This window comes from Spea bombifrons, chromosome 1, assembly GCF_027358695.1.
Source record: "Spea bombifrons isolate aSpeBom1 chromosome 1, aSpeBom1.2.pri, whole genome shotgun sequence".
In the NCBI taxonomy this organism is placed as follows: Eukaryota; Metazoa; Chordata; class Amphibia; order Anura; family Pelobatidae; genus Spea; species Spea bombifrons.
The window spans coordinates 5,826,654-5,850,288 of NC_071087.1; the positions used below are offsets into that span (position 1 = coordinate 5,826,654).

At 45.0% G+C, this 23,635-nt stretch overlaps 1 protein-coding gene across 2 annotated transcripts in view; it reads right to left on the minus strand.

Annotated features, from left to right (window-relative positions):
* Positions 1 to 23,635, minus strand: part of SLC4A11 (solute carrier family 4 member 11) — a 110,602-nt gene that overhangs the window by 39,147 nt on the left and 47,820 nt on the right. For both annotated transcript variants that reach the window (XM_053458105.1, XM_053458106.1), the window contains exon 2: positions 126 to 176. In XM_053458105.1, the coding sequence (XP_053314080.1) occupies positions 126 to 176 (51 nt within the window). The remainder of the gene's footprint in view (positions 1 to 125; positions 177 to 23,635) is intronic.

Here is a 23,635-nt window from a genome sequence, read left to right on the forward strand (position 1 = left end):
ATTTTAATAATTTTATACATTTTGGGGGGGGGTAATGCGGTTCAAGAAAGCCTCGTGTCTGATTGAATGTATCCATTCGACAGAATACATCGGTGCCCAGGGTATAACAAACATATTAAACTCACCAGTCTCTTCAAAGAAGTATCCATTTCTGGACATCGCTGCCGGAGGGCTCTCTGGAATAAAAAATAAATAAATAAATTAAAAAAAGGATCTCGCGTTTAAGGCTTTGATTCTTTTTACACTAGACAAAAAATTTATAGAAATTTTACAGCTAAATATATCATTCCAATATTTTTTCCAAGTTCCCGCCTGTACTTATAACCATTATACAGCAAGCCTGTTACATTAGGAATATTATTGGGGGAAAAAAATGGAATTTGTGTATAAAAAAAAAAAAAAAAAAAAAAAGAATAAAAATAAATTTTTTTTAAAAAATCTGCAAATAGTATATCAAAAAAAATGTAGTGTTTGAGAAGTCTTAAAAACTTTATTTAAAAAAACAAAACCAGCGCAGGACCGCGGCAGTCCCGGGGCCCCTCCCCTTCCATGTAATTATAAATTACAAGCCCCACCGCAGCACCGAGCACATTTCAAGCTCTAGCGAGAACCAATAATTATGGTTTTGGCCCAAAAAAAAAAAAAAAAAAAAAAAAAAAAAAAAACAGGAATCCACCGATATTTTTTTTCTTTCTCTGCTCATAATTCATTGCAAACTAAACGACAAACTTTGGCAAGCGATGCTTTTTTTTTACTATTTTTTTGACCTTCTCGGTCAAGCTCTATAATTTAAGAACAACAACTGCCTATTGTTTTAGTCCCATCAGTCCCAACATCGGAGGGATTCTGGACTGCCCCAGTATGCCGTCTCCTCGCACTGGAGGCAAACGTTCTGACTCCTAAAAAAAACCCAAAAGCATCCACTGGTCTGGTCTTAGATTCAGGAGCCGTATGTCTATCCCATGCATGTTTAATACCCTCACTGTATTACCCTCTACCACTTCTGCTGAGAGTCTGTTCCACTAATCCACCACCCTCTCCGTAAAGTAAAGCTTCCTTATATTACATACAAGCTTCCAACCTGGACGGTCATTATAAATAAAACCCATGTGAGAAAGTAACACGAAACGCTATTGGCAACAATTAAAAGTATCACGTTATACAATCATTGTTCGCACACAAAAAAGAAAGAAAGACCGTGGAAAATGAGACTTGGATCAGCGACCTGCCGCACAGCATCAAAACCCGACCGGAGAACGGAAGGACAGGAGCACCTTTAAAACCAACGGCCCTTTTGAGTTTCCGCCAGGTCCCCGACAATTGTGTTACCCCTCCCGGTACCTGCCACCGACATTCAATACCCGGCAGGTCATTAACTACAAACACGCTCAAACTCGTTAAATAATAATAAAAAACAAAGAAAATATTAAAAACAGACAGACATTCAGAACCGTAACGCTTTTATAGGCGGCGCATGTACAGATAGCAAGACGCATAAAAAGATATATTCCACAAACATGTATTTATAACAAAAGATCCTGTATTGATAGGTTTTTGGCTTCATTTTGTTCTTAGAAGCATTTATGATTGACAGTAGCAGGTCCTTGACTGGATCCTTTCCAGAGAGCACTGATCAACACCATATACGTGTAATTTCTGTGTTAAATGCGTATTGGAGCTGATTTCGCACGCACAGCGGCGGATTTTACTGCATGCCAATCGGCGCAGCCGTTCTGTAGTTATTGGAGATAGTCTGTTTTTATTTAACTCCGCCCCCAGACACCTCGACTGAAAGCAGGAAGTGTACTGCGGTATGCTCCTTGCACATGCTCAGTAGAAGCCGTCAATCACACGTATCATATTTGAACACTGATTTTTTTGTTAACGTACATGTGATTTCCTGCTGTTTCTATACACATTTTGGGGGGCTTTTAGGGCTGTAGAACCCTGCGATACCCTCATACCCAGCAAACATTCCGAGCTCCTAGAAAAGAGGGGCATCAGGGGAGGAGAGAGGGGACAGAGAGCTGTGGGGTGAGAAGATATAAGGGCCAAACTAGCCGTGGCTCAGAAGACAACCTAGCGATGGCCGACACAGAGCTCCCGTTTTCCGTTACTTGCATTCAGGTGAACAAAGCCCTTAATCCATACATAACAAGAGCAAATCTCCGACATGAATTTGCTGCATTCCAGCTCCGATAACCGAATGAAATGCATGTGCTTGGAGGTTTGTAATAAAAGGCACCGGCCGACAGTTATTCCAGGATTACTGTTCAGAGACCGGGGCCCCCAAAAAAGAGCCAAAACAATTCGCATTCCCCGGATGCTTTGGAGCTGGAAGCAGATGAAGCGCCGCGGGCGTTTAATTAGGAGGACACAATCAAAGCGGATTCGTTTCGCCGCCGCGCAGACGGCCAACAAGCCCCGGCTCTCGCAGAAATTCGCAATTATACCTTCGCCCCCCCCCCGGCACAAAAACGAGCTCAGCGTTCCCCAATTTATACAGCGGGTTATCGTAAACCTCCTAATGCAAGACTTCAAATATGCAGAATGCTTCGAGTCGCAGCGCAGACCAGAAAAACATAAATAAAAGTGCTATTAACCCCTTAAGGATAATGGGCGGTCCCAAAACCCATTGAAAACAATGCATTTTGAGCGCGTACATGAACGGGCTTTGTCATTAAGGGGTTAAATAATTAAAGGGGGAGCTTTTCCTGTAAGACACATTTATTAAGAATACCCTTTCCACTCAATTTCGTTATTTAGGACATGGACATCAAGGGGCTCGCATTTGCTTTCCCAAAGAAGGACTGGCAAAAGAAAAACAGGGACACTTGGGAGGTTTTGCTCATTCATTTATACTATATTTGCCAAAAAAATAATTAAAAACAAACAAAAGAAAAAAGTGAAACTTGTGTTTGTTTGGGACGGGATTGGGGAGCCCCCCCCCCCGCTAAATATAAGAGAGACTTCTGTTACTGACTTTGAACATTCTATTACAAACATTCTATTTGGAGAGATCCAAAGGTTTGAATCGTCCCGAGAGGATATAAAAACTGCTGGTAGGACAGACGCAGTAAGACGAGACTAATCTACAAACTCTGTGTGCGTGGAACTTCCCTTCATGGAAAAAACCCCACACTTTACCCGATAACCTTCAGCACGGACGGTCAGAGAGTCCTGGAGAAGGTAAAAAAAAAAACAAAAAAAAACAAAAAAAAAAACACACTAGGGGAGTCACTCTGCCATAATATGTTTTGTCGCTCGGTTATCTGATCCCTGATCTACTAGACAAACACCCGACTCCTTATCATACTGCCTGTGGGAAACAGAAGAATGGCTCAGTCTTAATCAACCAGCTGGACTCTCTGGCTAATGAAAGTCTATGGAGGAACGGACTTCGTTAGCATCGCCATAAAGCATCAGCTCAGTGTGGCGTTTGAGCCACCCAAAATAGACTGAAAAAAATAGCAGCATCCATTCATATACACAGGCAAACACATATATACACGCACACGCAAGCTTAATTTATAAAAATAGTACGTAGTATTTGGAAAATGTGCTGCATCCACTTTAAAGGCTCCTTTACACTTCTATACATGTCCTGTTTGTAAATAATGCAATATATTAGAAGGCAACTTTATGAGCAAAGTTTCCTCGGCTTCCTGTTATGGAGATCTGCATGATTATCCCTCCCCATTAAGCTGCTAACCTTTGTAGATTGGTTCATGCATTGTTTGTAAGGGGAGGAGGGGGGGTCATATGAATAACATGTCAGTGTCTGAGGGGTGATTTTTTCATTCAGAGTCCCGCAGGTTAATCGCATGTTCATTCATTAATTGCCAAGCGAAGAATGAAAGGCTTCCAGGTAGAACGCCGGCGCAGGATACAAAGTTACCCGCTGAGCGCGAGCGATCGGTGCGATGTGCTGCGTACGGAGAGCGTCTCGTTCTTTGTAATAACAGCTGATAAACTCACGCGCTTCTCGTTATTCATTTAGCACCGCGACACTCGCTATATTCCGCCATCCTCCCCGCAGCTGGGATTAGAGGCTTAGACGGGGTTAAAAAATCTATTACAGAGCTAGAAGCAAATAAGAATTTCTTGAATCACAGACTGAAGGGTGGTAGAGAAGGGGAGCAGCCTCCCAGCAGAAGTGGTAGAGGGTAATAGAGTGAGTGTATTAGACATGTATTGGGTAGACATAAGGCTCCTGAATCTAAGACGAGACCAATGGCTGATTAAGGTTTGATTCTTTACAGCAAGAGAAACGGGCGACTAGACGGGGGCCGGATGGGGCCGATATGCAGGTAGATTCTTTGTTTACTTATCCTGTTGGGTTTGGGGATAAGCCATGAAAAGCCTCCAGGTCCGGCGCTTTTACACCTGGCTTATCTGGAGGATGACAGCATTTACATGAAACACGGAAAAAAAAATGTAAAGTATCACCGGCTGAGGGATCTGCGAGGATTGAGTGAGGATCGGCTTTATGTGCGGTGCCTCGGAAGGATTTGGAGAATAGCCTCTTGCAGTTGAAAAACGCTTTTTTTTTCAATTTAATCGGAACGTATATTTATCTTGGTAAAGGTGAGCAAGAAAAAAAAAAAAAAAAAAAGCATCCAAGGCACAGCCACCAAAATCACAAACCCCTTTAATACAGGCGGACCTTAAAACACTCCGGCTCAGGGAACATAAGGACACGGGCCGCGTTATATTGATTCCCTACCCATAACTACAAAGACTCTCTCATTTGCATAGCCCAGCCCCTTAATCACTGGGTCTCTTCAGGGCAGGATAGGAGCAGGACCCGCATTTGTCTCTTCCGCGCTTTCCTTTCATCTCATGGTAAAAAATTTTACCCAATAAACAAAAAATTATCCAAGACAAGCTGATGCCATAATAGTCTTTTTGTGTTACGGATGACACGATAACAGCTTTAAAATAAATAAATAAATAAAAGTAAAAAATCCATCTATATGTAAAATTAAATAACTGAACCACAATGTTAGTAGCATCTGGGCAGATTCTGCCTACCGCGCTTCAGGACCCCGAATACATTTAATGCAAAATAAATTAAAAATAAAATAAAAACAACAACGGCTGCACCATGAAAGCGCTTTCAATGACAAATTGTCTCTCGTACGGCCCTAATTTACTCGCGGTTACAGTCTATTAAACCGACAAACATCACCCAGAACGTCCAGAACAAAATATCCAATTTACCAAAAAGAGGAATCAACAAGCGATTCTTTCCTTTTTAAACTCAAAGAACCTAAAATAAAATTATATATATATATAAAAAAATATATAAAAGCTCTTTTTACTCAAGCCTTAATCAGCCGTTGGTCTCGTCTTAGATTCAGGAGCCGTATGTCTATCCCATGTTTAATACCCTCACTGTATTACCCTCTACCACTTCTGCTGGAAGGCTGCTCCACTTATCTACCACCCTCTAACAAAGTAGGACTTCCTTACATTCCACCTAAGCCTCTGAAGCTCTAAAAGGTCCAAAAACAGCATCTCTTATGAAAAAACAAACGAAAAAAACCAAAGATCTGATCTACAATGATACACAGATATCAGTTCCTTCTAAAAATGTAAATCAAATTGTGATTTCGCCCCCCCCCCAAGCCTTTTGGATACAGGATTCATGGCTGGACGGACAGACAGACAGACAGACAGACGGACGGACTGACTGCACATGGAACGGACTATTTAAAGGCTGGATATATAACGGAGGCTTCATATAAATGTGCAAAGCTACAAAATCTGGCCTTATCACCATAGCAACCAATGCTTTAGTCTAATCAGCTGGAAAACGTTATTTGTTGCTATGGCGATGATTGTTTTCTATTGCACCTGCGCATTGATAATTCACCAATAACGTAAAACTTGCTCTCTTTCAGAATTTTTGCGGAGACTCCCTTTTTATTTCTTTGGGGGGGGGGGGTGTTGGTGACTGAGGAGCCCCTCAGACCTTCACTCCGTGGTCACTTCCCTGCGCGGCAGGGGGGGGGCGAGAATCAGCCCCTACGGTCACCGGCGCACCCTTTACCTGCTGGTTTTTCTTTTGAAAGTAAATCTCTCCAAGAATAAAAAAAATTGTCACAAGAGACACAAAGGCAGGCTTGTTGCCATAGAAACTGAAAGGCTTCTTAAAAGTTGGTACGGATCGTGGTGATCGCGCATGTGCACGGGGAGTTAGAATGTAGTTCGAGGCGACAGAGCCCCCTTTATAAGGCCAGGGTGTGATAACCACACACAGAAACCGATCCGTGTAACTACCCACAATGCACCCCGGCCCCTACTGCTGCCCTTCATGCCAAATAAACTTGCAACGGCCGGCCTTGGTGAATTCGGGGAAAGTCTCAAAAGGGTCAGAGGTTTGTGTGTAATGTAAGGATACTTTACTGAGAGGGTAGTAGAAGAGTGGAACAGGCTGCCAGCAGAGGCGGTAGAGGGTAATACAGTGAGGGAATGTAAACATGCATGGGACAGACATCCGGAAACGGCGTACCTGCCCTTCTCTCTAATGGAATACTTCTCGTTATTACGCCTCGAGACAAAGCAGATCCGCGCGCTTAATGTAATTTCACATAAAGAACGGCTCGTCCGGGGGGAGGGCAGCCGGCGGCCAGGAGAGCGTCTGCACGCTAACACGCTAACCCTCCAACACGCTAACCCTCCAACACGCTAACGCTATACGTCACAGCGAGAGGTTACTGCGTGCCGGGCGGCACCCCCCTTATCCCGTGACAGAACCCGGTCCCCAAACACAACATCTCCCCGCACGCTAAAATACAGCGGAGACATCACTGCCGGGCGCACGATACAGAGCGCGGCTTCCCCTATAGCACGATACAGAGCGCGGCTTCCCCTATAGCATGCGCCGGACGCACTATACAGAGCGCGGCTTCCCCTATAGCACGCGCCGGACGCACGATACAGAGCGCGGCTTCCCCTATAGCATGCGCCGGACGCACTATACAGAGCGCGGCTTCCCCTATAGCACGCGCCGGACGCACGATACAGAGCGCGGCTTCCCCTATAGCATGCGCCGGACGCACTATACAGAGCGCGGCTTCCCCTATAGCACGCGCGGGACGCACTATACAGAGCGCGGCTTCCCCTATAGCACGCGCCGGACGCACTATACAGAGCGCGGCTTCCCCTATAGCACGCGCCGGACGCACTATACAGAGCGCGGCTTCCCCTATAGCACGCGCGGGACGCACTATACAGAGCGCGGCTTCCCCTATAGCACGCGCGGGACGCACTATACAGAGCGCGGCTTCCCCTATAGCACGCGCGGGACGCACTATACAGAGCGCGGCTTCCCCTATAGCACGCGCGGGACGCACTATACAGAGCGCAGCTTCCCCTATAGCACGCGCCGGACGCACGATACAGAGCGCGGCTTCCCCTATAGCACGCGCCGGACGCACGATACAGAGCGCGGCTTTCCTTATAGCATGCGCCGGACACACGATACAGAGCGCGGCTTCCCCTATAGCACGCGCCAGACGCACTATACAGAGCGCTGCTTCCCCTATAGCATGCGCCGGATGCACGATACAGAGCGCGGCTTCCCCTATAGCACGCGCCGGACGCACGATACAGAGCGCGGCTTCCCCTATAGCACGCGCCGGACGCACGATACAGAGCGCGGCTTCCCCTATAGCACGCGCCGGGCGCACGATACAGAGCGCGGCTTTCCTTATAGCACGCGCCGGACGCACTATACAGAGCGCGGCTTCCCCTATAGCACGCGCGGGACGCACTATACAGAGCGCAGCTTCCCCTATAGCACGCGCCGGACTCACTATACAGAGCGCGGCTTCCCCTATAGCACGCGCCGGACGCACTATACAGAGCGCAGCTTCCCCTATAGCACGCGCCGGATGCACTATACAGAGCGCGGCTTCCCCTATAGCACGCGCCGGACGCACGATACAGAGCGCGGCTTTCCTTATAGCATGCGCCGGACACACGATACAGAGCGCGGCTTCCCCTATAGCACGTGCCGGACGCACGATACAGAGCGCGGCTTCCCCTATAGCACGCGCCGGACGCACGATACAGAGCGCGGCTTCCCCTATAGCACGCGCCAGACGCACTATACAGAGCGCTGCTTCCCCTATAGCACGCACCGGACTCACGATACAGAGCGCGGCTTCCCCTATAGCACGCGCCGGACGCACGATACAGAGTGCTGCTTCCCCTATAGCACGCACCGGACTCACGATACAGAGCGCGGCTTCCCCTATAGCATGCGCTGAGCGCACGATACAGAGCGCTGCTTCCCCTATAGCACGCGCCGGGCGCACGATACAGAGCGCTGCTTCCCCTATAGCATGCGCCGGATGCACGATACAGAGCGCTGCTTCCCCTATAGCACGCGCCGGACGCACGATACAGAGCGCTGCTTCCCCTATAACATGCGCCGGACGCACTATACAGAGCGGTGCTTCCCCTATAGCACGCGCCGGACGCACGATACAGAGCGCGGCTTCCCCTATAGCATGCGCTGAGCGCACGATACAGAGCGCTGCTTCCCCTATAGCACGCGCCGGGCGCACGATACAGAGCGCTGCTTCCCCTATAGCATGCGCCGGATGCACGATACAGAGCGCTGCTTCCCCTATAGCACGCGCCGGACGCACGATACAGAGCGCTGCTTCCCCTATAACATGCGCCGGACGCACTATACAGAGCGGTGCTTCCCCTATAGCACGCGCCGGACGCACTATACAGAGCGCGGCTTCCCCTATAGCATGCACCGGACTCACGATACAGAGCGCGGCTTCCCCTATAGCACGCGCCGGACGCACGATACAGAGCGCTGCTTCCCCTATAGCACGCGCCAGACGCACGATACAGAGCGCGGCTTCCCCTATAGCACGCGCCAGACGCACTATACAGAGCGCGGCTTCCCCTATAGCATGCACCGGACTCACGATACAGAGCGCGGCTTCCCCTATAGCACGCGCCGGACGCACGATACAGAGCGCTGCTTCCCCTATAGCACGCGCCAGACGCACGATACAGAGCGCTGCTTCCCCTATAGCATGCGCATGATACAGACTTAACTGCTATTATTCCTTGTTTCATATAGCGCCAACATACTCCAGAGCCCTGTACAATGCCTTACTAAATAAAGCCGGTCATGAAGCCCGTCTTGCATTAAGAAGCCCCGCACAATCGGCCGAGGAGCACAATCTGCCGGCGGGTGAGACCCAGTCTGTCCGTCTAGCCGATGAGAGCCGTGAAGACTCAAACCTTAATCAGTCGTTGGTCTCGTCTTAGATTCGGGAGCCGTATGCCTATCCCATGCATGTTTAATACCCTCACTGTATTACCCTCTACCACCTCTGCTGGGAGGCTGCTCCACTTATTTCTCTGTTTGGCATAGCCAGTTTCAATAATAAATCAATCATTTAAAACAATTAAAGACATGAAACCTTTCAAGCATCCCAACTGCGATAACAGCCAGCAATAATTCATAGTAACTCACAGCGATATTCTCTAACGGACCTCAGTGAATGATGTATAAATGAAACAGCATTTTCTTTAAGAGGGTGGTAGATAAGTAGAACAGCCTCCCAGCAGAAGTGGTAGAGGGTAATACAGTGAGGGGATTAAACATGCATGAGATAGGCATACGGCTCCTGAATCTAAGACGAGACCAACGACTGATTAAGGTTTGATTCTTTACAACAGGAGAAACGGGCGACTAGACGGGGGCCGGATGGGGCCGATCTGCCGGTAGATTCTGTGTTAATAATAAGCAACTCTATTTATTCCGGACTACAAAGCCGCGTGAAGACAATATAACGAGGAATAAAGCAGACATGAATATTGCATGCCCAGGACTCGCTCGGAGCCCGATCCGCTTCCCGGCCGATTCCTCCCCTATTTGCATTCGGAATATTAAAATACATGCAAATAAAAAGGATCGCCCCCAACGCCATTTTCACCCTGGACAGGAAAGGGTTACTTACATTCGCCGCTTGCAACGTACCGCTGCCCCTTCCACCTTAACCGCCCTTGAAAATTTCACGTTACAATGAATTACCGTTTGATTAAAACACCAGGATGCCCGTTATTCCTCCCCATCCCTAAGCCCAATTCTATACAAATCCCCGGTATAACCGCGGCAACAGGTAAATCGTAACTCTTTCGGAATATGCAGCTCCCGGAGGAAAAACGCAAAGGGTTAAGATTTACATTTTTACAAGAAGTTGGAAACAAAATATATAAATTTAAAACAAAAAAAAAAAAAAAAAGAAAAAAAGGGAAAAAAAGGGAAAAGGGCCAAAAAAAAAAAAAAATTAACTCACCTGTTAGGGGGTAAAAAACGGCAACGAGATTCTAAAGAAAATAGAGAGGGAAAACGAGGGAATTTCTGTAGAATGCGAATAAAGTTGGTGGGAGCGAGGATCTGCAGCGTGAGGAGCGAGCAGGGACAGTGACGGCCGCTTCCTCTCCTCGCTGCACTCTATTGGCGTGCGGCAAAAAAAAAAAAAAACACGAAACGAGGCGGAGTCACAACAGGAGAACGGGCTGTCAGCCGGCAGCGAGCTAACACTCTAATCCCAGCCGCCGGACCAATGGGAGAAAGAGGAGAATGAGAGGAGAGGAGAGGAGAGGAGAAAGAGGAGGAGAGAGGAGAGGAGAGGAGAAGGATAAAGAGGAGAAGGAGAAAGAAGAGAGGGGAGAAGAGAAGAGGGGAGAAGAGAAGAGGAGAGAAGAGGAGAGGAGAGAAGAGGAGAGGGATAAAGAGAAGAGGGATAAAGAGGAGAAGGAGAAAGAAGAGGGGAGTAGAGGGGAGAAGAGAAGAGGGATAAAGAGGAGAGGAGAGGGGAGAAGAGGAGAGGAGACTGAGATGGAGCTGCGGAGATGCCAGGAATTCGAGGAATGGTGGAATTGCTGTCCCCGACTTCAATAAAAATGCTGAGTAATGAAAAATCGCGATGCCCGCAGATATTCCCTGCAAGGATCATACACCGAGCCGGCACCTGCGTTCTAAACAGGTACCCGACGCAGCACGGCTCGGGGGGGGGGGTTGGGGGAGACACCTTAGGGTTTCGTCTGCAGTTCTAGCTTTTTTATCGAACCCGTCAATAGTGAAGTGTGAGGAGCTGAGCCATGTATTCACGCGAGGGGTTAAAGCCGCGCGCTCGGAATGATGCAATTAGCAGGGCTCCTTTTCGGTGTAACGCAGCCAGGCGTGTACTACCCCACGGGGACACCAGGTTAACCCTTTGGTGTTCTACAGCTAGCACAGGGTTAAGAAGCGCGACTCCCGAAATGATGACCGCCGTGGCTTCCAATAACAAACGATTTAAAGAACGGCATCTTCCCGCGCCACACGGCCCCGGAACACACGCTTATATCGGAACCGATTATATTTTATACAGGTCTGCGGAACGTTCATCGGCAAGTTATTTGGGAGATTTAGCGGAAATCGCTGCGCTCCATTACTAGATTTATTCGCTTTACTTTAAATGCGACAATCACTGCGACACCCTGCTTCCCCCACTGGCAGGGAAGGGGTTAAATGTCACATTTCCTATTTTTGACTGTGACATGGATAAAAGCAGGATGGGGGTGGGGGGGTAATAAATAGGGCATAGGGGCATTTCCTCACGGAAACAATATTTTCCAGCCTCCCGGTGTTACCACGATACAGGGGCAGTGACCATATTAAGGGTTAATGCCGGGGAAACGGCCTGAGAGTCTCTGGGTGAAGGGGTAGATTCTCAGGGACTCTTATTTAACTAATGTAAAGCTGCAGTCCCAATAATTTTAATAAAATGAGGGGGTCCGGCGTCCGTAACAATACAAGCTGAAACCCCTGCCTGAATACAGGTGAAACCGCTGCCTGAATACAGGTGACTTCATTCATAATAAATATCTTTACCTCCAGACAAGTCATGGTTATAGTAAATACTAAATATATATATTATATAATCAGCCAGTAGGAATTTTACCGAGAGGGTGATAGATAAGTGGAACAGCCTCCCAGCAGAAGTGGTAGAGGGTAATACAGTGCGGGTATTAAACATGCATGGGGTAGACATACGGCTCCTGAATCTAAGACAACCAGCGACTGATTAAGGTTTGAATCGTTACAGCAGGAGAAACGGCAGACTAGACGGGGGCCGGATCGGGCCGATCTGCCGGCAGGTTCTATGTTACTAGCAAACATTCTTGAATTCAGCTCAGCTGCCCAGTAATGTTTTAATGGAGCCGGGAGGGGGCAGCGAACAATGCCCCCCCCAAAAAAAAGAATTTCTAACCTCTAACCGTTTAACCCCTCAAAATGCATCGTTTTCAATGGGTTTAGGGACCGTCCATTGTCCTTAAGGGGTTAAAACAAAGGGAATTTACCGATAAACCTTAAAAACACACAGAATCACAAATACTCGTTAGAAACACTAAAGATACGGTTGAAAAGTATCATTTGGGATTAGATTAAAAAAAAAAAAATTGAGACAGCAAATCGTAACTTTGTTTTTTTCACTGAAAATGAATTTTTGATTTGTTTAAATCTGACCTCTTTACAGCGGCGGCTGCCGCATCGTTTCTCATCTCGCACGTCATTCATAATGCACGACAGCTTGTATGTTTTGTGTCAATCAGGGCAGATAAAACATTGATTTACGAACCAACCAACAACAATCAGGAACTTAATAGGAGAGAGATAATTTAACGGGGAGGAATAATCATGCAGGGCCCGGGATCACAGGGTTAACGGGATTTTAATACACAGAATTACAGAACGCGCCGGCAGATCTAATCCGCCCGTTTCCCCTGCTGTAACGACTGAAACCTTAATCAGTCGCCGGTCTCGTCTTAGATTCAGGAGCCGTATGCCTATCCCGCGCATGTTTAATCCCCTCACTGTATTACCCTCTACCACCTCTGCTGGGAGGCTGTTCCACTTATTACAAAGATATTGTTCATCTGTAATTGTCCTTACAATAAAAACGGCATCAACAGCAAAAGACAGAAAAATCAAGCAAATCGTTGTTTATCTGGAACCCGTGGCGCTTGTTACATGCGATCGGTTCACAGGGCCGAGCGCCTCAACCACCTACACGGAGCCCATGGGGGGGGGAATCACCCTGTATCGGGGCAGACAGCGGCGGTGACGGCAGAACACGGAAGTCGCATGTAGACGTCGCACAGATGTCTCCCTCTAATGAAATCAGTGCGCTGGCCGCTGCCAGTGACATACGCTTCCGATAAACAACCCCCCCCCCCCGAGATTTCATTTACTCCTCAATGACAAATACCCGCAAAACACACAAAAAAACCACAAACCCGCAATTATCACCGGATTTTATATTTATAACTGTATAGAATGTATTTTCTCATTATTTTTATTTTTCATTTTTATTATTAATTTTAATTTTATATTTAATTTTTTTATTATTAATTATTATCACTTATTTACACAGTTTTATTTATAACCCCATTTCTATACACATCATCGGGGCTTTTAGGGCTGCAGAACCCTGCGATACCCTCATACCCAGCAAACATTCTGACCTGCTGGAAAAGAGGGGCAGCAGGGGAGGAAAAAGGGAATAGAGGGGCTCGGATCCCGATAGATTTTGATATCGCACAGCCTGCGACGTGCGCTTCTATCTAGACCCCGATACACGTGGCGGCACACGCATTCACACAACAAGGGGTTAATAGAAAACCGACAGCCACTGTCAAATAAAAAAGTGCGTGAAAAGGTTTATTAAGATAATCTTATCGCTTAGCAACAGAGCCCCGCCCCTCACCCCTGAGCGGGTTCTAATACATCAGAAGCAGTTTTCTCGCTTTCTGATTGGTCGGTTGGCTTTTGGGTTGATTTTGAGAAAGCCGAATCTGTCCGCGCAGAAAATGTTCCTACAAATCCCCATGGGAGCGCTTTCCTGCCGCTGACCACAGGCTTCAAGTAGCCAGACCGCGGAGGAAGCTGCGACAGCAGGGCTGCATCTTCTGTGTCTGGTAAGAGTTTTTTTTTTATTTATTTATTTATTTTCTTTCATGCATATTAAAGAATTGAGAGAGCGACCATCTATAGTAGGGGGGGGGTCAGGGATATTAGATTGCCCCTTTATGTTTTTAACCCCTTAAGGACAATGGGTGGTTCCTAAACCCATTGAAAACAATGCATTTTGAGCCTGTACCTGTACAGGCTTTGTCATTAAGGGGTTAATGGACGCATCCCAATGTTTTCATTATTAAGTATTAACGCTTTAATATAATATATACATTAATATCTGATTGGATATGCGTTTTATCCTTTTTAGTTTGTGTGTTGCCCTATTTTTTTATATTTTATGTCCGGTATTCTTTAGAGCGGTTCGTGACCTTTCGGCTAAAATTGCTATTAAATGTAAAATACTTTTTTTTTGGAAACCCGTTTGTTTTGCTGATGTTCAGTTTTTTTAGCGCTGAGGAATGCATGCGCCGCGACCTTTAACTTCTCAGCTGGACATCATAAGAAAATTCAGGAACTCAGCAAAAAAAAACCCCAAAAAACAATTAGCACTAAAAATATAGGCAGGGATCGGAAACCATGAAAGGATCCAACTTCAAAAGAGAATTTCAAATGATCGAATATATATTGTTTCATCAAAAAAAGTAAGAATTCCCTAAAGTCACGGGGGGGGGGGGGGGGATCTTCCAGATAATAGAATTAATATAATTTCCTGGCCCGTTACGGCAGTAAAGGAGAATTACCCAGCTCTTAAAAGCAATAATTACTATCTTTGGGGATAAATAGCGTTTAAAATATAGAGGAGGAGGCTGGATTTAACAATAATGACCGATCACATGTAATAAAAATCAAGCGTTTGGGAAAATGACTTCAAGGCACCGTATCCAACGGCTCATTCACCGCCATGGATTAGAGGATCGGGCTTCCCAACCGCTCAAGAAATGCCTTCTCCCATAAGCATACCTCCTAAATGCCCCCCCCTTGGTGTCCCAAACCCCTCTTTCCTCCCCTGCTGCCTCTCTTTTCCAGGAGCTCGGAATGTTTGCTGGGTATGAGGGGATCGCAGGGTTCTACGGCCCTAAAAGCCCCGATAATGTGTATAGAAACGGCAGGGAATGGGTTAATGAAGTAAATCATGTAAATGTCGCACGTTATTTGTTTTGTAAATGCTTCGCTCGTTACAGAAGCAGCCAGTGATACGCAGCAGACAGACGGCATGTACAGCCGCAGAGCATATGAGAAGCAGTATAATGGAGCTCATTAACCCCTTAAAAGAACGGGCTGTTTTTTTTGGTTCATTCCCGACAAAGGCTTTTTTTTTTTTTCTTCTTTTTAACATTTCTGTTGTGTTTGGCTGTAATTTTTTTTATTTTCACGTTTACTGTACCCACACAAATCCTACATTATTTTTCTATATATTATATTTTTTTTCTTTAGACGCCATTACTTCGATCGCATCATATACCGTATTATATAAAAAAAAAAAAAGCTTATTGAAAAACCTGCTAAATAGACAGTTTTTAGCAAGTTATATGGCAATAAGTGCCAGACGCATCCTGCTAGAATTATAATTAAATATCTTTTATGATTCCCTGACCCCCACGTGTACATATTGTTCAAAAGTAGACAACCCGGGGTATTCGACGTGGGGTATTTTGACACTTTTCATGCAGTCATTTTATCGCCGATTTGTGATTTGTTTTTTTCAACACATATGGCAATTTAGATAAAACATTTACGAGTAATTAAAGAGTTACTAAGAAACATTCCAACATGTGTTCAGCAACATCCCCTGAATACAGTGATACCACCCATGCATACTTTTGTCAGGTTGTTTGGGGATTAAAAGGCAACGTTTGGGAGCCACGCATTTGTCCATTTGGAATTTTTACATCCTGCGCCCACGTCCTATTTGGGACATCTTTAACGCCGGCCAATTCTCTTTACCCCATCGATCCATATATTTTTTAAAAGCTAGACACCCCAGAGTACTTAAATGGTGGTATTTTTTACTCCTTCCATGCACTAATTCCACCCCCAGTTTTTGCCAAAATCTGTGGTAGTAATTGAATTACACAAAAAAAAAACAAAAAAAAAAACACTGTGACAAACTTTGACAGAGAGCACTACAGAGATTACAAGCAGCCCCTGTACCGGACACTACATTTCCCCTATACATAGTGGCAGCAGGTCTCATAAGCCTGTGACATTGTATATTGTATATATTATATACTTATCTACAGATATACAACTTGGCAACTTAACGGCCGCTCAAACACTTCTGTAAATGGAAACGAGTATTACAAATAAATAAGCATTAACGAGCGTCCCAAGCCCATCATTCCAGCAGGAAGGGCTCACTCTCCGCAACGATAAATAATAAATGATCCTGTAACGATCGTCTCCAGCGATTGATTTCTGGATTACCCCACGAGGCGTTTCCGGGCAAATGGATTTTAAGTAAAACGGAGCCTGGGATGGTCTTCTGTCTATAGCCAGAAATGCTGCGATAGGGGGAGCGGCCAGGGGGGGGGTAATTATTATTAAAAAAGTCAAATCCGCACATGGCAACGGGGCGGAAACAGACACTTCTGACTGACTTATCAGACCCAATTAATGTAATAGGAATAATGTATTTAGAACAATAAAGGGAATTTAAAGGGATGCGTCGGGCGAACGGCTCTTTCAACGCTTGACTACTTCATGCGCAGGCGAGGCTCCCGACACGTTTAGAGCAAAGAATTTAATGAACGCCCATTAAGCCGAGTTCTAGACGTCAGAGTTTATCGCCCCTACCGGAGAGCCATTCATATTTAGGCAGGAGGAATGCATATGGTTTCGAGGTCGCAAAGGGTCATCATTTAAACACTCCTGTAACTAAAAGCACCAGCAGAAAAAAAAAAAAAAAAGGTTAAAATGCCCCAAAACAACACTTTCATTATGTAAACTTTTGCCTCATTCATAATTCTGCCGGGAATATTTAATCATCACGTGACACAAACACACGCACTGACAGGTCGAGACAAACCACGTACTGAACGGGGTATAGACGCGATACAAACAGCTGCGTTCGCCGATGACAAAGGCGTGACGGCCTCACGTGCTACACGAGTCCAACGGACAGGCTTTCCCACGTCAACGGGTATGTCTGCCACTCCAATCCGAGGCTGGCTGAGCGTCATTGGAGTTTCAATCCAGCATGTTCCACTATGGCTTCTAAGGAGAACTTAGAAGTAACCCTTTCAGCCCCAGGGTCCCCGAACTCTTGAAAAAAAATATTTAAAAAAAGCTAAACATGTTATTTATATATATATATATATATGGATTTTTTTAATAAAAATATATTTTTTAAATTTAATATTAATATTGTGAAATATATATATATATCACACCGATTTTTTTAATACTTTTTTTTCCCTTTATAAATACGGTATAACGCTGGCTGGCGTTGCGCAATACCGATTTTCTTACGACTGTTTACGAAATGTATTCTTGGAACAAACATCTCCACGTGGCTCTGACAGCCCTTATTTCACTAATCTCTGGCTGATGAACATCGGAGGTGGCGCCCAGATGCGGTAATCTCAGCGAGGGAGAGGCCCGCGAAGCAAAGTCTCTGCACGTAAACATAGACCCGACCGGAGAAATCCCACGAGCCGGGTAAACACGGCAAATAAAAAAAAAATAAAAGGCGTGTTTAGGTAATGTCGCAGAAATGTAAACATGAATGGGATTTTTACTAAGAGGGAGGTGGATAAGGGGAACAGCCTCCCAGCAGAAGTGGCTAATACACCGAGGGGATTTAAACACGCATGGGATAGGCATATGGCTCCTGAATCTAAGACGAGACCAAAGCGGGCTGAATGAGTCTGATGTGCCCGCTTACCAAGCAGGTCCAACGCCAGAAAACGTTCAAAAATGAGTTAAAACACGTCAACTAGTTGTTAAAGATCCAGTAATAGGCTTCTCACCGAGGTCGTCCTACTCGGGTGAATATAATAAGCGGGGGGTCCACAGGTACAACAGCGTCACCTCATCTGTTAACCCTTTCATGGTTTTACTTTATCAGCTTTTTGAATGGAGTTTTTTTGGGGGGTTAAGGACCCCTCTCGCAGGGATCAGTGAGACGTTCTCTACAGTCCTGTAAATTCCCCCTCTGACCTTTGATAACCTCAGTATCAGAAAATGCTACTTTTATAAAGAGAGCGTCTGGTTTCTTGAGGGGGGGGAGTGGGTAATCTCCATAGCAACCAACGGAACGGTCTTGTCACTTTGTTTTTAGTACAATGTATCAAGAAAGAGGACGCTGCCTATAAAACAAAGCTTGGAATCTTTTAGGCGACCATCAAAAAAGGAATATAATAAAAATAAATAAAATGAACGCGGTTTAGAAGTTATGTTCCGGATGCCGGAGAGACCCTCGGCCGCTAGCGGAGGAGCCCATCAAGACGGTGTTTTAGGGGCTTCTGAAACATCTGGCGCTGGAAGCGTGGAGGGAAATTCAATGTTTTATAAGCGAGGCAGAATCAGAGTTTATTTTCAGGTAAAAGTCATCTCGATGCAGACAAGGAGAAGAAGAAGAAGGGGCTCCGGTCCGCAGTAAACGCGTCTGTCTACCCGAAGCGGGGGGGGGTGCTTCGTTCTCAAACCTCCAAGGACAGGGGTCAGCAGAAACGGACGGCTCCAGATGGGTTGCCGGATAATTTACGACACGGAGGGAGAGCGAGGAACACGAGTTACATATATGGGGAGCAGCCGAGGACACGGCCCACGGTCACGCTTACTTAATCACGTAATCATATGCAGCCCGATAAATATTTTGCATTTATAAGACGACCCCGATTATAAGACGACCCCCCAAAATCAAAATATTAATTTAGGAAAAAAACAAAAAGCCTGAATATAAGACTACCCTATAGGGAAAAAGTTTTACCAGTAAATATTAATTAATGTAAATTATTTTCATGTTTAATAAAAGCTATGATTGAGAAAAATATATTTTTTAAATTTCCTTTTATTTGCCAACCTGCCCCCCCCAGTTATGCCACTCTGCCCCCAGAAATGCTTTATACCCCCCTATTTGCCACTCTGCCCCATGATATGCCTTATACCCCTGTATGCCACTCTGGCATATAGGGGGTTAAAAGGCATATCATGGGGCTGAGTGGCATATAGGGGGGTATAAAGCATTTCTGGAGGTATATAGGCATATCATGGGGCTGAGTGGCATATAGGGGGTTAAAATGCATTTCTGGAGGTCCAGAAATGCATTTTAACCCCCTATATGCCACTCAGCCCCATGATATGCCTTTTAACCCAGCATGTACTGGCTGCCTTGGCTTGATAGGAGTGTGATTGCTGTTAGCAGTTTGATATATATATATATATCAAACTGCTAACAGCAATCACACTCCTATCAAGCCAAGGCAGCCAGTACATGCTGGAACCTGGGGATGATAGCAGTGGGATTACAGCCTCCATATGCCATGCTACAACCCCCACCCCCCTTACACATCCATGCTATCACACACACACTCACACTCATTCACAAACATTTAAATACTCATTCATTCCCTTAATCACACACACTTCACACATACTCAAAAACCCTCCCCCACCCCCTCACCTGAACTGCAGATCTCCCACTCGCAGACTTCTGCAGGGGACCGGCTGTAGCAACTTCTCTGGCCCCGCCCTCAGAGGAGGGAGGGGGGAGATAGAGTTCTGTGAGGACGCTGCAAGCTTCCTGCCCTGCTTCTAACAGAAGAGACGCTGCTCGCGACCGGTAAGCAGCATGGCGCCAGCATTTTTTTGGGGTCTGATTAGAAGACGACCCCGATTATAAGACGAGGGGTATTTTTCAGAGCATTTGCTCTGGAAAAAACCTCGTCTTATAATCGAGCAAATACGGTAATACTGCAGCAAAAAAGAAAGATTTCACACAAAATATCCACGCGCAACACCAGCCACGCCAGACCGCCACGGTTAAGGATATCCTCGCAGAATAAGCGAAGGGCCCGGCGGATAAAGGAATCCGACTTTTATTCCCGCTAGGAGCTGTTTCCAAATCTATGCCATTTGTATGATTCTCGCTCTGTTATCTGAGCCCCAATCTACTAAACCCCCCCGACTTCCTGTGGGAAAGAGAATGTCTCAGCCTAAATCACCCATATGGACTCTGTGACTAATGAAAGTCTATGGGGGAACGGACTTCATTAGCATTGCCATAAAGCATCAGCTCAGTGTTGGGTTTCAGCTGGTAAAGAAAGACGCGTTTATATAAAAATCTGAGTAAATGTAAATAAGATGCGCTTTGCGTTGAGGAAGAGAAATCCATTTACCTAGAAAGCCTACAGAAAGCTTACGGCCGGCATCACATCGACAAAGAATAAGAGACGTTCCGCCAACACCTAGACGAGAACAAAGCCCGCCGCGCCCCGAGCTCGGGCAGGTAGGTGTCCCCATTCCTTTATACAGGGAGGAGAAGTGTTTGTTTCACCTGGTTGCCATGGAGACGGTCCCTAGCCGAATCCAGACAGGTGCACGACCGGAGACAATCACGGGTTAATGTTACGAGCCGTCGGCAGATAGAACAGACGGTCGCCGGGGGATTAAACGGCATTTAGAAGCCAGGAGGGAGTCCCAAAGCAGGGTCTCAAAATACACGCAGAAACCAGACTGCTGAGGCTCTAGTTTTAACAACAATCTATATGGAACGCAAAATATCCATTTTATTCATTTTATTTAACCTCTTCTTTACCACGGGTATAGCATTCCCTAAAGCCATATGCTTTTTACCATATTGCACGGTGAACCACGATTCCCCTTTATCACAAATATTATAGTTTTACCCCAAATACCTGTACATTTAAGACCTTTATTTTATTTTTATTTTATTTAAAGGATTTCCCCCCATTATTTCCCAATACTTGCCAAAGCAAATAGGATTTTTTTTTATACTTCAAATGTTTATGAACCTCCTCCTTCAGTAAACGTATCGTATGTCGGAAGTTATACATGTGTGTGCCACGCAGCCCACGTGGATGACTGTACATGACATATGGCACAAAAAATTTCAGAAAAACACTATAGTGAAAAAAAAAAAAAATGCTTTTCCAGAGGAACATCACCCTATAAACTGCAACCCCCATCACTCACAGAGCCGAGGCGGATAGGAATTTTTTTGTTTTTTTTACTTTATATTAAAAAAAAAAAAAATTAAGGGTTTGTGTTATAACACGTCCGCCCACAACACGTAAAAACAATACATGATCCCTGCATGACCAGACAATTTTTTAATCCGCGTATTTGGTCAAGTAGGTATAAAAAAACTCTGCAAACTCACCGATCAGGTTCATAAAGTGAAATGAAATAATTTGCTTGTACAAATAATAATGTTGCTTGTTTTTTTTTGGGGGGGGGGGTCTTTAACACCTGCACGGCTTTATATTTAACATTCTGAGCTTAAGAAAGCACACAAAAAAAAAGCAAACAAAAATTTTCTTCATTGTATAGAAATTCCGAGACACTTTTATTGCTTGCGTTTCGTTAAAACTTTAATATGTTTCAGTTTAAAGAATTATTATGGATTAGGATGTTCTGAGGAGATCACGGGCTGGTCACGGAAGAACGGAGAAACTTTACACAGAACGCTATAAATGTTAAATTAGTGTAAATCTGTGTATTTGGGAGCTCTCAGGGTTTTTACCCCAGCCTCGGGGTAAAACGGACAGATTCTCAGGGGGTCACGGGCTGGAGCTGCCACTTTCATACGCATGATATCCAAGAATCCTAATCTGTGCTTTTCCCCCTGCTCTACCACAGCTGGAATCCCTGCTTGAATACAGGTGTATTCGTTGATCTCTTGACATGGTTTTCATCATTAACTATCATTGCCATCATTAGTGGCCAACTTTCTGTTAAGGGATATTATAGGGTTAATATTTAAAGGGTGGGAGCCTTACATACCACCCAATGCAATGGAGCAACAGCATCCCATTGGTTGCGCACACACACACACACACACATATATATATATATATATATATATATATATACACACATATATATATACATATATATATATATATATACACACACACATATATATATATATATATATATATATATATATATATATATATATATATACACACATATACATATACATATATATATATACATACACATATACATACTGAGCAAAAGTTTTAGGCAGGTGTGAAATAAATGCTGTAAAGAAATAATGCATAAAAAAGAAAACATTTATTTTTATAATTTAGCAAAATGCAAAATGAGTGAACAGAAGAAAAACGTAAAAAGAACATGAATTCTTCTAGGCACAAAGCCAGGGATTTTGTAGGCATTTAGTTAGGCGATGAGACAATTATACTAAACAGGTGCTAATGGTCTTCAACTTTATACGTAGGATGAAACACAATCATTAACAGAAACAGCTGTGAAGGAGGAATAAAACCGAGTGTGAAACAGCTAAGCTCACTGACAAGGTGAGGCTTAATATCATAGACCACGGAAACACCGCGCACAGCAACAACCCACAAGGTAGCTACACCTCATCGGCCAGGTCTCTCCTGGTAGACAGGGGTTTTCAGGGGTTTTGTCCAAGCTCTTTTAAAGAAGCACAAAAAAGAGCAACGTTAAGGATGCAGCGGTCGCCAAGGACTCTTAATGCAACAGACGAAGCGCATCATACTTGCCTCCCTTCACAATTAGAAGATGTCCAGCAGTCCCATCAGCTCAGCATTGGCAGAAAACGGCGGGACCCTGGTACACCCATCTACTGTCCAGAAAAGTCTAGTCAGAAGCGGTCTTCGTGGAAGACTTGCTGCCAAAAAGCCGCATCTCCGACACGGAAACAAGACCGAGCGACTCAACTATTCTCAAGAACACAGAAACCGGAGAACAGAAAAACGGCAGCGAAAATCGGAATCTTTGGCCGTTTGTTCGCCGAAGGGCTGGAGTGCGGTACAAGAACGAGTGTTTGCAGGTAACAGTGAAGCATGGCGGAGGTTTCCCTAAGTTTGGGTCTGCATTTCTGCAGGTTGAGTTGGTCAGAATTTATGGCCTCTTCAAAGCTGAGAAGTACAGGCCGATGCTTATCCACCATGCAACACCATCAGGGAGGCATCGGACTGGCCCCAGATTTATTCTGCAGCACGACAACGACCCCCAAACATACAGCCAAAGCCATTAAGAACTATCTTCACCGTAAAAAAACAAAAACAAAAAAAAACAAAAGGAGTCCTGAAAATGATATTCACACACCGTACAAAACGCTTTTATCCCAGACCAGTCACAGCAAATTCTGCGAAAAAATTCAAACGATAAAACAGAAAATCATCAAATCCTTCTACTCGCTATTTAAATAAATGTGTAATTAAATTAGCATAAAAAAAAATCATTACTTGGATATTCTCCCATCTTATGAACTTAGTAAAACGCTCTTCTGTTATACAAATTCCGCGAGACAACTAGAATGCTGCGCTGCGGAATATGATGGCGCTATATAAAACGCATTGACAAAAAATATCCGCATCAAACGCATTTTTTCATCAGTTATTCTGATGGAAAATTTAACGCAAACGTTAATAGATATACGAAGACATACCG